Consider the following 16,183-nt stretch of genomic DNA (forward strand, 5'->3'; position numbering starts at 1 on the left):
TCAAGGACATTCAGAGACTTGTCCTGAAGCCACTCCTGTGTTGTCTTGGCTGTGTGCTTAGGGTCGTTGTCCTGTTGGAAGGTGAACCTTCGCCCCAGTCTGAGGTCCTGAGCGCTCTTGAGCAGGTTGTCATCAAGGATCTCTCTGTACTTCGCTACGTTCATCTTTCCCTCGATCCTGACTAGTCTCCCAGTCCCTGCCACTGAAAAACATCCCCACAGCATGATGCTGTCACCACCATGCTTCACCATAGGAATGGTGCCAGGTTTCCTCTAGACGTGACGCTTGGCATTCAGGCCAAAGAGTTCAATCTTGGTTTCATCAGACCAGAGAATCTTGTTTCCCATGGTCTCAGAGTCTTTAGGTGCCTTTTGGCAAACTCCAAGTGGGCTGTCATGTGCATTTTACTGAGGAGTGGCTTCCGTCTGGCCACTCTACCATAAAGGCCTGATTGGTGAAGTGCTCCAGAGATGGTTGTCCTTCTGGAAGGTTCTCCCATCTCCACAAGCATTTCGCTACACCCGCAATAACATCTGCTAAACACGTGTATGTGACAAATAACATTTGATTTGATTTGATTTGGAGCTCTGTCAGAGTGACCATCGGGTTCTTGGTCACCTCCCTGACCATGGCCCTTTCCCCCCGATTGCTCAGTTTGGCTGGGAGGCCAGCTGTAGGAAGAGTCTTGGTGGTTCCAAACTTCTTCAATTTAAGAATGATGGAGGCCACTGTGTTCCTAGGGACCTTCAATGCTGCAAAACATTGTTGGTACCCTTCCCCAGACCTGTGCCTCGACACAATCCTGCCTCAGAGCTATACGGACAATTCCTTCGACCTCAGGGCTTGGTTTTTGCTCTGACATGCACTGTCAACTGTGGGACCTTATATAGACATGTGTGTGCCTTTCCAAATCATGTCCAATCAATTGAATTTACCACAGGTGGACTCCAATAAAGTTGTAGAAACATCTGAAGGATGATCAATGGAAACAGGATGCACCTGAGTTTAATTTTGAGTATCATAGCAAAGGGTCTGAATACTTACGTAAATAAGGTATTTCTGTTTATTTTATTTTTTTATACATTTGCAAAAATGTCTACAAACCTGTTTTCGCTTTGTCATTATGGGGTACTGTGTCTAGATTGATGAGGAACATTTTTTATTTAATCAATTTTAGAATAAGGCTGTAACGTAACAAAATGTGGAAAAAGTCAAGGGGTCTGAATACTTTCCGAATGCACTGTATATGTCATTTTTCACAGAATCAAATTGGGATCATTTTTAAGATACATTTAGGCTATTCTGTTTACATGTGCCCTTTTAAGCCTACTTGTAGGTATCTTGCCACACACACACATGCGTGCACGTGCACACACACACACACACACACACCACTAAAATAACCATAGCTACATGTGTTACGGTTGTATACTCCAAATGAACTGCAACAGTTGTCTGTCTAAATTAAATGACAGAACGCTGAGTGACACTGAGTAGGCCGGCCAACATCTCTCACTGAATTATAGCCTATTTTATGACAGCATTTTCTCTTCTATGGGTGGGGTGAAATAAACAGGGGAACAATTTAGTGTTACACCTGCGGGGTCAATTTGAATGAGGCCGGTGGTGGGGAACCAGAGATTGTCTGACATTTCCTCTGTGTCACCTGCAGAGACATCAGACAGCATTATTGTGTCTCGCTGCTGGACTGAACAGGCTTGGTGCTGTGTGTGTGTCAAGACACTACACATAGATCCTATTCTAGAGTTCACTAGAAACAGTGTACAGTCTATGTGTTGTACAGTGTGTGATCATAAGGGCCAATCATAAGGGCCAATCAAGCACAAATAATGGCAAATCATAAGGGCTTATATACTGTGAGCCTCTTACAATACTCTGAGCCTCCTACAATACTCTGAACCTCCTACAATACTCTGAGCCTCCTACAATACTCTGACAAAACCGACAATAAAACAACCATTCTCTTTGTTATGATTTGTGGCACCCAATTTTGTCTCATTTAGTGTAGACATGATATCTGACATGCTCTAACACTTCATTTAGGTATTTAGTTGTTGTTTTTAAATATTAAAAACGACATGTATACAAATGTAACTCAGACTTTTTGTTAAGCAGAGCATGTTTTCTTGGAAAGTGCTATTAAAAGCTACATTTGCATGTATTTCCCAAGAGAGCAATAGAGTCAGGTTTTCCCAAAATACTATTCTGATACCTACCTCTCTATGCAATCCAAATGGCAGTAGAGTTTACTTATTTGTCCGAAAAAACAATGATGGACAACAACTAAAATAACAATTTAGAAAAATCAATCATGGGGGTTACTTTTCCCATCAGGCAATCCAGTACCCTGTCCTGAACCTTAGACATGGTCACTAGCCGGCTACCACCTGGTACTCTACCCTGCACCTTAGAGACTGCTGCCCTATGTACATAGAGTCACATTAATAAAGTTGACATACTGTTTTACCCACTTTATATGTATATACTGTATTCTAGTCATGGCTCATCCTATATAACTACTGCTGTACACACACCCTTTCTATTCATATACTGTCCACACACACCATTCACATTCATATATTTATATTCTACTCAGATATTGCTCGTTTTGATGTCTTAATTTCTTATGTATTTATTTTTACTTTTGGATTATGTGTGTATTGTTATTGAATTGCTAGATATTGCTGCACTGTTGGAGCTCGAAACATAATCATTTCGCTGCACCTGCGATAACATCTGCAAAACTGCGTATGCTACCAATAAGGGATTCATTTCTTAATTTTAAAAGCCTTTGTTTTGGCATTAGAGTATAAATATTTAAATTGACAACTAAACGACTGGCTTGGTATCTGCCTTCGCCATGTTTTTGCCATTCGTTATTGTGTAACTGAAAAATTACGTATGCCCTCTTGATATTACACGGTCGTCACTTGTTACCACAGGCAAAGTCATAAATCATGCATATTTCTACAATGTATCTTCTTAAAATGTGTTAAACCCAAGTCTTCCCTTAACCACACTGCTAACCTTACACCTAAATTATGACCAAAACGCTACTGTTGTTCATGAGCCTTCACGATATAGCGTATATAGTTTGACATCGTGGCTGTGCTCTCTAGTGGAAACCATTTTTCACACTGGTGCGAAAGTAACGCCCGCTTCCGCTTTACTTCCGTATCCATTCCCGTACCATCAAATGCATAAAACTCGTGAAAACGCGGTCAATAAAGATAGCTAGCTATATACATACTATTATATTCGTGTTTGTGGATGAATTTACTTCTGCCGAATGTCTTTAATGAAGATTTTCGACACACGAAAACACGTTAGTCTTAAGGGGCAATTTGGAGTTGCGACATACATTTTGACTTGTAAACTGATATGTACCCATCGACTCTTGAATATAACTTAACGTTATGCCTCACGAGTTTACCACAAATGTTTTTTAACTCGTGTTTGTGAACCAACTATATGCTCATGGTTTAAAACAAATCAGATTTAATGGGTCAGTCCTTGCAGCAGTCTATTAATTTAAGTGTTACATCGCCCCAGACCGATCCTGCAGTTTGTACTGAGGGGGTGGGGTGGCTTTGTAGTTTCGACTGCGGAATCCCGCGTTTAAAGGCCTTAGGCAGAATTCAACACAAACCCGAATCATTCATCTTAAATTACCGCGTTTTCATGGATTGATGATACGGCATGACAAATGTTAGTTCACTAATAACTTGAGGAGAAGTTGTTTTTCCAAAGAAATCGTTTAATAGGTTCCATAAAGCCAAAATTGACACAAAAAATAATGTTGAGGAGACAAAGAACAGAAAGTACAAAGGTGGAATGTTATCGGGCAAGAGAACATGAACTTTTCACATGGTTTGTAAATGAATGGCCGACACACGTGGCTAAATTGAAAGACGCTCGAGCTAGCTAGCAAGCTAACTTAGCTAATTAAACACAGAATAGGACTACAAAAGTCATCCGGTCAACAACAACACGTGGACATTTCTTGAGGAGCGCATCTTTTAAATACAGCCAGCCAAGGGATGATCTTGAATCGGAGTTTACTCGTGTGCAGCATAACGTTAACTGTTGTAGCTAGCAGTCTCTGTAGGATCCCCGGCCTAGAACGGTCTCCGTAGCCTTCATGGGCCCAACCTATTGATTGTCCCTGTATCCGCCACCGGAGGAGTATCCGCCTCGGCCTCCACCGCCGCCACCACCACCACTCCTGTATCCGCCACCACCTCCGTAGCCCCGATCTTCGCCATAACTGCGGCCTCCTCCGCCACCACCGTAACTCCTCTCGCCTCCACCATATCCACCGCCACCTCCACCGCCGTATCCACCGCCACCTCGGGAACCTCTGTATCCACCGCCACCTCCACGACCGCCACCACCGCCCTGGCCTGCCTCGTTCACACGGATGGTTCTGCCGTCGAGAGACTGGCCGTTCATTGCATCCATAGCGTCCTTCGCATCCTCGGGATTGTCGTACTTTACGAAGCCGAATCCACGAGGCCTTCCTGTTTCTCTGTCCATGATGACATCACATTTGGAGATGTTCCCGTACTTGGAGAACGCTTCTGCAAGAGATTGCTCTGTGGTGTCGAAGCTCAGGCCACCGACGAAAAGTTTTCCTTCGTCGGACATGTTTCTTTGTCTTTTGCGGACAGAACCAGAAAGAGCTGCTGCTTGGAGAGGAACGTCGACGGAAAAGGAAATGGTAGCATGCCGCGAAATATTATAAAGAGTAATTTGACTCCGCCCACAGTAAAACAATGGATGCGATTGGTTGCAAACCTGCCGTAAACAGTGTATCGTGACGTAAAGCACGTTTTGTTGAGGTAAAGCGCGCCAAGGAAATGCTGCAGATTAGAGCGTGAAAAGAAGCGCTGTTTTGTATGTCAATGAACACGTTCATTTGGAGAAAATATTGAATCGATTCAAATGGCATCGACTAGCAAGATACCGTTGCAGTCAAGAAATTTGCCCTGGTAAATTGATTCCACTAGCTAGCCGGTGTCAGATGCTAGCTAACTAGCTTATTTGTTGCCAGCAAGCAAGCTACCTAGCTACGTTAGCGGGCTTAATTAGCTCGCCGAACTTCAATCATTGTGTTAATATGTTTCCCTTGCCTATATACGGTGTAGCAAAGTGATGTGTATTTTAGTTGTCTTGTATGTTCATGGACATCCCACCACCTCGTCCCTGCTTCCAATGTAGCTACGCATGCGCCGATGCTGTCTGACATCTTATATTTTTATTTTAGGGTTGAGAAATACAGGCCACAGACCCTAGATGACTTGATTTCTCACAAGGACATATTAAGCACCAGTAAGTATGTTTTTTTCAGTCTTTGGAACAACAGGGATGGAACTGCTCATGTAGAAAACCTGACCCTTATCCATTCCAACAACAATTCATTTCAAATGTATGGTCAAATCAAACTTTATTTGTCACATGCGCCGAATACAACCGGTGTAGACCTTACAGTGAAATGCTTACTTACACGCCCTTAACCAACAATGCAGTTCAAGAAAGAGTTAAGAAAATATTTACCAAATCAACTAAAGTAAAAAAATATATAAAAAGTAACACAATAACAATAACGAGGCTATATACAGGGGGTACCGGTACCGAGTCAATGTGCAGAGGTACAGGTTAGTCGAGGTAATTTGTACATGTAGGTAGGGGTAAAGTGACTATACATAGATAATAGACAGCGGGTAGCAGCAGTGTAAAAACAAATGGAGGGGAGGGGGGGTCAATGTAAATAGTCCTGGTGGCCATTTGATTAATTGTTCAGCAGTCTAATGGCTTGGGGGTAGAAACTGTTAAGGAGCCTTTTGGTCCTAGACTTGCCGCGCCGGTACCGCTTGCTGTGCGGTAGCAGAGAGAACAGTCTATGACTTAGGTGACTGGAGTCTTTGACAATTTTTTTGGCCTTTCCTCTGACCGCCTAGTATATAGGTCCTGGATGGCAGGAACCTTGTCTCCAGTGATGTACTGGGCTGTACGCACTACCCTCTGTAGCGCCTTACGGTCAGATGCCGAGCAGTTGCCATACCAGGCGGTGATGCAACCGGTCAGGATGCTCTCGATGGTGCAGCTGTATAACTTTTTGAGGATCTGGGGACCCATGCCAAATCTTTTCAGTCTCTTGAGGGAGAAAAGGTGTTGTAGTGCCCTCTTCACGACTGTCTTGGTGTGTTTGGACCATTATAGTTCGTTGGTGATGTGGACACCAAGGAACTTGAAACTCTCGACCCGCTCCACTACAGCCCCGTCGATGTGAATGGAGGGCCTGTTTGGCCCTCCTTTTCCTGTAGTCCACGATCAGCTCCTTTGTCTTGCTCACATTGAAGGAGAGGTTGTTGTCCTGGCACCACACGGCCAGGTCTCTGACCTCCTCCCTATAGGCTGTCTCGTCGTTGTCAGTAATCAGGCCTACCACTGTTGTGTCGTCAACAAACTTAATGAAGGTGTTGGAGTCGTGTTTGGCCACGCAGTCTTAGGTGAACAAGGAGTACAGGAGGGGACTAAGCACGCACCCCTGAGGGGCCCCAGTGTTGAGGATCAGCGTGGCAGACGTGTTGTTGCCTACCCTTACCACCTGGTGGCGGCCCGTCAGGAAGTCCAAGATCCAGTTGCAGAGGGAGGTGTTTAGTCCCAGGGTCCTTAGCTTAGTGATGAGCTTTGTGGGCACTATGGTGTTGAACGCTGAGCTGTAGTCAATGAACAGCATTCTCACATAGGTGTTCCTTTTGTCCAGGTGGGAAAGGGCAGTGTGGAGTGCGATTGAGATTGCGTCATCTGTGGATCTGTTGGGGCGGTATGCGAATTGGAGTGGGTCTAGGGTATCCGTGATGATGCTGTTGATGTGAGCCATGACCAGTGAATGTATTAAAAATAATGTTTTCATGCTCAAATGAACTATAGTTGTGTTTTTTTTGTTGCATGAGTGCATATGTAACAACATATTTGTCATAACCAATCCTCTTCTCTTTTCAGTCCAGAAATTTATCAGTGAGGACAGGCTGCCACATCTCCTATTCTATGGACCCCCAGGCACAGGGAAAACATCTACTGTTTTAGCCTCTGCCAAGCAGCTCTACAAGGAGAAGGAGTTCAACGCTATGGTCCTGGAGGTATGCACCAACTCAGCACTGAGATGTAGAATTATCAAAGAGAAATGCTCTGCTCATAACACTGCACTTGAGGGTTGTTATGTTTTCCAGTGAGCAAGATTGATTCTTAACATTCAATGTTAGTGTGCAGCATACATAACTGTTCTCGGGTGCATCAAGGTTATGCTCCAACGTATGTGTTATCATAACATATTATTGTTCTTCTTACATGGTAATGCATGCATTTATTTATTTTCAGCTTAATGCGTCAGACGACAGAGGTATCGATGTTGTACGAGGACCCATCCTGAGTTTTGCCAGCACCAGGACCATATTCAAGTATGACAATAATGAATAATACTACAAAATGTTTCCTTGCGGTCACTGAAAGGTCTGTATTTGTAGAGAAGCAGGTCTCTTAGCTACCAGTAGTTGTCTACCATATTGCAATGAGGTTCCCAGTCTTTTCAGTGAGGACAAGGAAACGCAAAAGAGGATTGGACGTCTGCGTGTCACAGACAACCCTGACTTCAATTGACAAAATTAGTGTTTATTTATTCATCTTTGTCTTACAGGAAGGGTTTCAAGTTGGTGATCCTGGATGAGGCTGATGCCATGACCAGGGATGCCCAGAATGCATTGCGGCGAGGTAACCATCTGTTTTGAGTGGCTCACCTGCTGTGTACCAACTGGCCAAATGAGCTGCCTGCGTGCTAACCAGTAATTCTCACTGATGAAAAGATCTGCTTACTGTAAAATGGGACATGAGACAACAAGCAAATGTTGAATGCATTTGGGAGGGGTACCGCCTGATTATTTAGAATATTAATGTGTTGCAATTGCTTGTAATAGATGCCATTGATTTAACAGTTCAAGTTTTATTTTCTACATTTTAGGGGTGTAACGATCCATCTACTACATCGATGTATCGATTTATATTCCTATGATCCAACTACATCGATCTGTGCTCGGCGAGTTGGCCTTTTGGACAACATATATCAATCTAACATCGTTTTAAAGTGTAATAAATCGATTGTATCGATACTAGGAAATAACCCATTGGATTTAAGCACGTCAGACTTTATATGGATGTTTTTTCTTAGCACTTTTAATGATAAAGGCTTTAAACATTACTCGATTCAGTCTGCCTATCCGTGACGTGATCGCCCCGCGCCAGCAGCAGCGCAAAGGCGCAAAGACAACAAAACATAGCATGGCGGACGACAGAGAAGAAGCCGACGAGCGAGAAATTATCAAGCCACCATTGCGGTCCTTACAAGAAACAGGAATCTAGGAAACTTCACCTGCACTGTCCAGTATCCAGGTATTTATTTCAGTCACACTGGTTGAATTTTTGGCTAAAAGGTTACTGAATCGATTTCAAGTCACTGAATCGTTTCGGATCGTATCGTTCTAAATGAACCAATATCGTCCTTGAATCGTATCGACAACCACGAATCGTGATACAAATCGAATCGTTGTTAAAACGAATCGTTACACCCCTACTACATTTTAATGAGTGTATGCCCACTGTCCCATGTAGGTCAGTTGGTAGAGCATGGCGCTTGCAACGCCAGGGTTGTGGGTTTGATGCCCACGGGGGGCCAGTATGAAAATGTATGCACTCACTAACTGTAAGTCGCTCTGGATAAGAGCGTCTGCTAAATGACTAAAATGTAAATGATCGTCAAATTATTGACATCCATTTCTCACTCCCGGTCTCTCTACTCCTATCTCTCTCTTCCTCTCCTGCAGTTATTGAGAAGTACACAGAGAACACCAGGTTCTGTCTGATCTGTAACTACCTTTCGAAGATCATCCCGGCCCTGCAGTCTCGCTGCACCAGGTTCCGCTTCGGACCCCTGTCTCAGGACCAGATGATACCCAGGCTGGAGTTTGTTATCCAGCAGGAGAGGTGAAGGGGCTCAGGAGTTAATGGTTCTGGTGGTGGGAGAGGTGAGAGGCCTGGTGGTGGGAGAGGTGAGAGGCCTGGTGGTGGGAGAGGTGAGAGGCCTGGTGGTGGGAGAGGTGAGAGGCCTGGTGGTGGGAGAGGTGAGAGGCCTGGTGGTGGGAGAGGTGAGAGGCCTGGTGGTGGGAGAGGTGAGAGGCCTGGTGGTGGGAGAGGTGAGAGGCCTGGTGGTGGGGGCTCCAGAGGGTAGATCACTCTGTTCCTCAAGGAATTTGGTACTGGCATTGTATGTATTGTTCTTCCTCTTATATCTTCTGTTTTTTTGTTATACTGTTTTGATATTGAATACTGCACTGTTGGGAAGGGCTTGCAAGTTAAGCATTTCACTGTACTTGTGCATGTGTGAAATAAAACTTGAAACTTACTCGAGACTAATGTCTGCTGGGCTTTATTATTGCTTTTTATTCAGATATGTATGTATGTCTGCTCTCGTCCCTGCAGCATTGATGTAACTCCAGATGGAATGAAAGCTATTGTGACCCTCTCATCAGGAGACATGAGAAGATCCCTCAACATACTGCAGGTATGGAAAACATATTACCTGTGTGTAGCTAAATGTAGTTCATTGCATCACAGTGTTGAGTTTTTATTGCTGGTCTAAATGTATTAGTGTATTGACTAGTGGTGGGCATCAAAATCGCTAATTCGATATGATATCGTTTGGTACACTATATATCGTTTGGTACACTATATATTACATGACTGTTCCTGTAGGCATTAAACTGACCTTCTCACAGGCTCTCAATTTAGCATACTTATTGGCCTGCTGAATAATAGTTGATTGTATTCAAAGTGGTTAGGTAGGTTCAGGCCCCCAGGACATTCACACCTGGCCCAATGGGATTTCACAAAGCCTTGGAAGTTAACAGAAGATGAACACAGATGCAATGTTCTTGATAAAAAACATATCTATACTGAACAAAAATATAAACGCAACATGCAACAATTTCAAAGATTTTACTGAGTTACAGTTCATATAAGGAAATCAGTCAATTGAAATAAGTTAATTAGGCCCTAATCTATGGATTTCACATGACTGGGAATACAGATAAGCATCTGTTGGTCACAGATACCTTTTTTTTTAAAGGTAGGGGTGTGGATCAGAAACAGTCAGTATCTGGTGTGACCACCATTTGCCTCATGCGAAAACAAGTCAGTATCTGGTGTGACCACCATTTGCCTCATGCAGTGCGACACATCACCTTTGCATAGAGTTGATCAGGCTGTTGATTGTGGCCTGTGGAATGTTGTCCCACTCCTCTTCAATGGCTGTGCGAAGTTGCTGGATATTGGCAGGAACTGGGACACGCTGTCGTACGCGTCGATCCAGAGCATCCCAAACATGCTCAATGGGTGACATGTCTGGTGAGTATGCAGGCCATGGAAGAACTGGAACATTTTCAGCTTCCAGGAACTGTGTACAGATCCTTGCGACATGAGGTCATGCATTATTGTGCAGAAACATGAAGTGATGGCGGAGGATGAATGGCACGACAATGGGCCTCAGGATCTCGTCACGGTGTCTCTGTGCATTCAAATTGCCATTGATAAAATGCAATTGTGTTCGTTCTCCGTAGCTTATGCCTGCCCATACCGTAACCCCACCGCCACTATGGGGCACTCTGTTCACAACGTTGACATCAGCAAACTGCTCGCCCACACAACGCCATACACGGGTCTGTGGTTGTGAGGCCAGAATGGACATACTGCACAATTCTCTAAAACAACGCTGGGGGCGGCTTATGAACATTTTAAATTATCTGGCATCAGCTTTAATGGACATTCCTGTAGTCAGCATGCCAATTGCACACTCCCTCAAAACTTAAGACATCTGTGGCATTGTGTTGTGTGACAAAACTGCACATTATAGAGTGGCCTTTTATTGTCCCCAGCACAAGGTGCACCTATGTAATGATCATGCTGTTTAATCAGCTTCTTGATATGCCACACCTGTCAGGTAGATGGGTTATCTTGGCAAAGGAGAAATGCTCACTAACAGGGATGTACATTTTACATTTTAGTAATTTAGCAGACGCTCTTATCCAGAGCGACTTACAGTTAGTGAGTGCATACATTATTTTATTTTTGATACTGGCCCCCCTGTGGGAATTGAACCCACAACCCTGGCGTTGCAAACGCCATGCTCTACCAACTGAGCTACATCCCTGCCGGCCATTCCCTCCCCTACCCTGGACGATGCAGGGCCAATTATGCGCCGCCCCATGGGTCTCCCGTTCGCGGCCAGCTACAACAGAGCCTGGATTAAAACCAGGATCTCTAGTGGCACAGCTAGCACTGCGATGCAGTGCCTTAGACCACTGCGCCACTCGGGAGGCCATGTAAAAACATTTGTGCACAAAGATTGAGAGAAATAAGCTTTTTGTGCATATGGAACATTTCTGGGATCTTTTATTTCAGCTCATGAAACATGGGACCAACACTACATGTTGCGTTTATATTTTGGTTCAGTGTATATCGCTTAAAAAACTGCAACTGATATCAACTTTCCATATCGGTGCCCATCACTAGTATTGACCATGTTAGACAGATTCTGAGTACACTAATTACGGTGGATTTCTTTTTGTTATTTCTAATGACTGACTGATTCCTTTCCCATGTATTTCTCAGAGCACCAGCATGGCATATGGGAAGGTCACAGAGGATAATGTTTACACCTGCACTGGTCACCCACTACGATCAGATATAGCCAACATCCTGGACTGGTCCCTAAACAAGGATTTCACCTCCGCTTACAACCGTATCCTTTATTCTCTCTCACAGCCATATGTATTACAGACATATATATTACAACCATATGTATTACAGCCATATCTATTACCACAAGTTATGTTTAGCCTACTCTCTTCAACAACCAAATGGCTTGTTTTTCCCCCCACAATGGTATGTTTATGTATTGCCAAAGCAGCTCTTTCAAATAACACAATATCGCCAATGTATGATATCTACATACATTACTGCATTATCTAGAAATAGCTAAATAGCCATCTCAAATTAGCACAGTATCTCCAATATGTGGTATATGAGGACACCTTGTGCTCAGCAGCGTCTACCTCTTCTAGGAAGTGGCTCTGAATGCCTTGCTGTGGTGTATTTTCAAGTGATGTTATTAGGTCGGTATAGAAAGTAAATTTCAGTGATGTACCCTATGAATAGAGGATCATGTCAGAAAAGCACAAATTCCTGATTTTAATCAGGAAGAATCTCACCCCTATATGGGATCAGGACAACAGAACATCTGAATGTTGGCTAGGTGATGACACTGTATGTCAGTTTCTGGTATGTATGGATATATAGAGGATCATGTCAGGAAATCATGAATTCCAGGAATTATACTGAAGGACAAATCCCATCCTTGATATTTGAGAGATGTTCCTTAGCTTCTGATCCATAGAGATTCTTCAGCTGAAGACGCTGAAAGGCCTAGCCCTGCATGACATTCTGACTGAGGTCCATCTACTGATACACAGAGGTAAGGACTGGAGGCAGTAAACCTGTACAATGCAGTGGTTTTAGAGATACTGTGTATTTCAGACTTGTGCATTTCCATACTGTATGGTATTGCATCACAGGCAGAATCACTGTATCCCCAAAGTCTGAAGCTGTATTTAGAAAATGTGTTAATTGTGTGAATTATATACTAGATTATGGACTTTAAAAAAAATATTGTCTGGCAGGGCTTAGCTTACTGTTAATATATATATATATATATATACCGGTATATATTTATTATTGTATATTTGGTAGATATATTCTGAACAGACTTCGCACAGCACAGTATATAAGAGGAATGCTACTAGGTCTGAATTTGACACCATCTGCATAGTGATGTTTTCTTCCTCTGGTTTCCCGGGAGACCCCTCGCGGTTGCCATGGCTGCCATGGCTGCCAGTGTTCTCATTGTAGAATGAATGGCTTTCCAATGTTAGTGTGGCACGCATCACTACTGCAACGTTTTTAGATTTGGTTTAGATTGCCTGTTTTCTTATTTCTGAGGTTATGTGTTTCTGTTTTCACTAAGCTGTCTTGGCAGATTCATCAGGGGTTACCATAGAGGGCCTTTGAATTATAGGATTGATACCTGTTAATTTTATGATGTGATTTATATATTTTTTGAGGGATTTGGTACACTTCTGTGGTGTATTTTAGAGATGTCACTCCTTATATAATGGTAAAATGATACAGAATAAAATAATGGGGTTTCCTGAATGGAATACAGAAATGGGATAGTGATTTTAGCAACGCATTCGGTTACCTGTAGCTGCTTGGCAAAAGGAGTTTGGAGAGAATATCTTGTCTGTGGTACTTCATCAAATCTAATGATCTATTAGCATTAGGAATAAAAACTGCAGTTCATTAATCGATACATAGAAGAGCGGCAGGTAGCTTAGTGGGTAAGAGCGTTGTGCCAGTAACCGAAAGGTCGCTGGTTCTAATCCCCAAGCCGACTAGGTGAAAAATCTGTCGATGTGCCCTTAAGCAAGGCACTTAACCCTAATTGCTCATGTAAGTCGCTCTGGATAAGAGCGTCTGCTAAATGACTAAAATGTAAATGTAAAGGTAATAAGATTAACACCAATGCAATCAGCTTGTATACTTATTTATCTGTTGAAGTCTGATTGGCCGAGCTCCAGCTCAGTCACACCCACTTGAGTCCAAGTGTGAAAGAAGGCGGAGTTAGGTTCTGTTCATAACAAATTATGTCCATAACTGTCTGTACTTTAGCAGACGCTGTTTCAATGTTCATGTCATTTCCTTGTGGTTCCATAGATACTAACATTGACATGGTAATAATGTCAAATTAATGATTGCTTGAAACTATCTGAAATTCATTATCAAAAAAAGCAAAGTGAAAGACATACTGTAGCATAATTACACAATCATTTTGTTACACTGGATATCAGAAATACTCTTGGCCACTGTATCCTTGGGTAAAATAGAATTTTAAGGTTTTTGTAAGTTTTAGTGTCCTTTCACTGTAGCAGTCCGGTCCCTTGGTGTCGACCAGGGTCTACACTCTGCAACATCTCTTTGTCGTGCAAACGTAAGGGTCTTCAATTGATTGGGAACCATTTGGGGAAGCCTCCACCGATGCTAATTCCTTTGACATTCAAACTGTGGCCATTTGGCAGTAGTCTGTAATCTCATTTTGAAAAGGAGGAAGATGAGGAAGAAGGTTTTTTTTCTTAGCTGGGTGACTTCCTGGTGTGAGGTGAAGCCATTGAAGAAGAATGAGGATCTTCCTCCCCCCATGGAGAGGTCTCCTCCTGTGACTTGTGGAGATTGGTCGACGCCTCAGTCCTGTGTTGATTGAAGATTGTAGATGCAGATTGGAAGGATAAGGAGTCCTTCCTGGTCAGACGGTGTGGACCAGGTCTTGGGGGGTCGACTCAGCTCTAAGATCAATGCCACGGCATTAACGTCGTTACAACAGTTCATTTTATGATGCATGTTTTGAGAGATTTGATACACTTCTGTGCTGTATAATAACCATGTTTGTTGATTTCTTACAGTGGACTTCCCTCCTGCCATTCGGATGGGCTTGCTTATCAAGTTGGCAGACATTGAGTAAGTGCGCATATCTTCAGTATGGTGGTTATATACCCATCAAATTGTATACCTTACTGATCGTAAGTCCCTCTGGATAACAGCGTCTGCTGAATGACTTCAATGTAAATTAGGATGACTAATATGGTACACTTATTTGATGATGTCTTTTCTTCCTCTTCTAGGTACCGGCTGGCCTCGGGAACCAGTGAGAAGATCCAATTGAGTTCGATGGTGGCAGCTTTCCAGGCAGTGAGAGACATCGTGGTCAATGAGGCCGCCTAGACCAGTGGCCCTCAGGCACCTACCATGGTCCTGGAGAGCTACAGGGTGTACAGGATTTTATTCCAGCCCAGCACTAACACACCTGATGCCATTTATACATTGGCTGGTCAAGACCATGATTAGTTGAGTTGGGTGTGTTAGTGCTAGGTTGGAATTAAAGGCCTGCATACCCTGTTGTTCACAAAAAAAATACATGTGCTTGTCTGCTCAATATTCCTGTCTGTATGTACATTTGATATCGCTTGTCTCTTAAATAAAATGGTTTCTTATGTAATCTAGTGTCTTGTAGACTGTCCGAAAGTCATGGAATAAGGTTTCAATAGACCAATTTACTGCACACAATGCAAACTTTAGATTTACTCTCAGCAAATGTACATTAAATAACAATACACGCTATAATAGTTATATATTGTACAATATACATCTAGCACAAAAATATATATTGGTCATTCTTGATAAGTCATTTCCATTACATTTATGTAAATTAACTTGAATAATGTTAGGATTCAAGGCTTTTAAGAGTTCAGTTGTATGTTTGAGTATGATCACTAGCTATTTGCATCCAGTTGCATTAGCATTTTGACATCCTGAGAGATTTCCTTGGACAACTAGTTGATCGGACATGACTGATTTAGTCTAAACCACAAAGTAGAACCCTTGCCTTCACCTATCCAACCATGTTAGATCAACTCTAACTTCAGAGAAGGTCGGAGTGAAAGATGCATCCACACAGGGCCCTAGAAAGTCCCGTGACTTCTGTCAGACTGTTCCCACCATTTTGTTATGCTTTCCAAACAGAGGCAAATAATGAGCTCTCCTCCCTTGACTGTGCTATCATTAGTTATTCAATACTTCCAAACAACTGAAAATCATTTCAAATGGAAGCCAATAAGTATTCTCTCATTATTCCCCAAACTCATAAATTTTTCCTCAGATGGAGCATTGTGTTTTGGCGCAGTCCGGCATGTCTCTCTCTGTAGGTGAGGAACTCCAGGATCCTGCGTGGGATGGGAAGGGCCTCCACCTGGTGGGTGGAGACAGAGTGGTGCAGGGGTACAGGCTAGGCATGGCCCTGGGTACCCTCCAGAACCTCACATGGCCATCTCTGGTCCTGCAACAACAAGCAGAGGATATTGGAGGTGCATCTCAACAGAAGCTCCTTCAGACTATTGAGATGATAGCAGAAATGTGTACTCAAGGCAGATGGGCACATGAACAA

The 16,183-nt window shown here is 43.1% G+C and overlaps 2 protein-coding genes across 2 annotated transcripts; one reads left to right on the plus strand and one right to left on the minus strand.

Annotated features, from left to right (window-relative positions):
• Positions 1 to 3,757: 3,757 nt before the first annotated feature.
• On the minus strand, positions 3,758 to 4,731 carry LOC311145151 (uncharacterized protein). The gene has a single exon (XM_084181350.1). It carries the CDS (start codon positions 4,666 to 4,668, stop codon positions 4,174 to 4,176), a length of 495 nt encoding a protein of 164 aa, XP_084037476.1. The 5' UTR covers positions 4,669 to 4,731; the 3' UTR covers positions 3,758 to 4,173.
• Positions 4,732 to 4,839: 108 nt separating this feature from the next.
• LOC311145146 (replication factor C subunit 5-like) lies at positions 4,840 to 15,236 on the plus strand. The gene is made up of 11 exons (XM_084181344.1): positions 4,840 to 5,012; positions 5,288 to 5,352; positions 7,030 to 7,166; positions 7,405 to 7,484; positions 7,721 to 7,794; positions 8,901 to 9,060; positions 9,556 to 9,637; positions 11,743 to 11,872; positions 12,527 to 12,604; positions 14,646 to 14,700; positions 14,865 to 15,236. The coding sequence occupies exons 1-11, from the start codon at positions 4,966 to 4,968 to the stop codon at positions 14,962 to 14,964; spliced, it is 1,008 nt and encodes a 335-aa protein (XP_084037470.1). The 5' UTR covers positions 4,840 to 4,965; the 3' UTR covers positions 14,965 to 15,236.
• The last annotated feature ends 947 nt before the right edge of the window (positions 15,237 to 16,183 follow it).

Source organism: Coregonus lavaretus, assembly GCF_964263955.1.
Source record: "Coregonus lavaretus genome assembly, chromosome: 17".
Classification (NCBI taxonomy): domain Eukaryota; kingdom Metazoa; phylum Chordata; class Actinopteri; order Salmoniformes; family Salmonidae; genus Coregonus; species Coregonus lavaretus.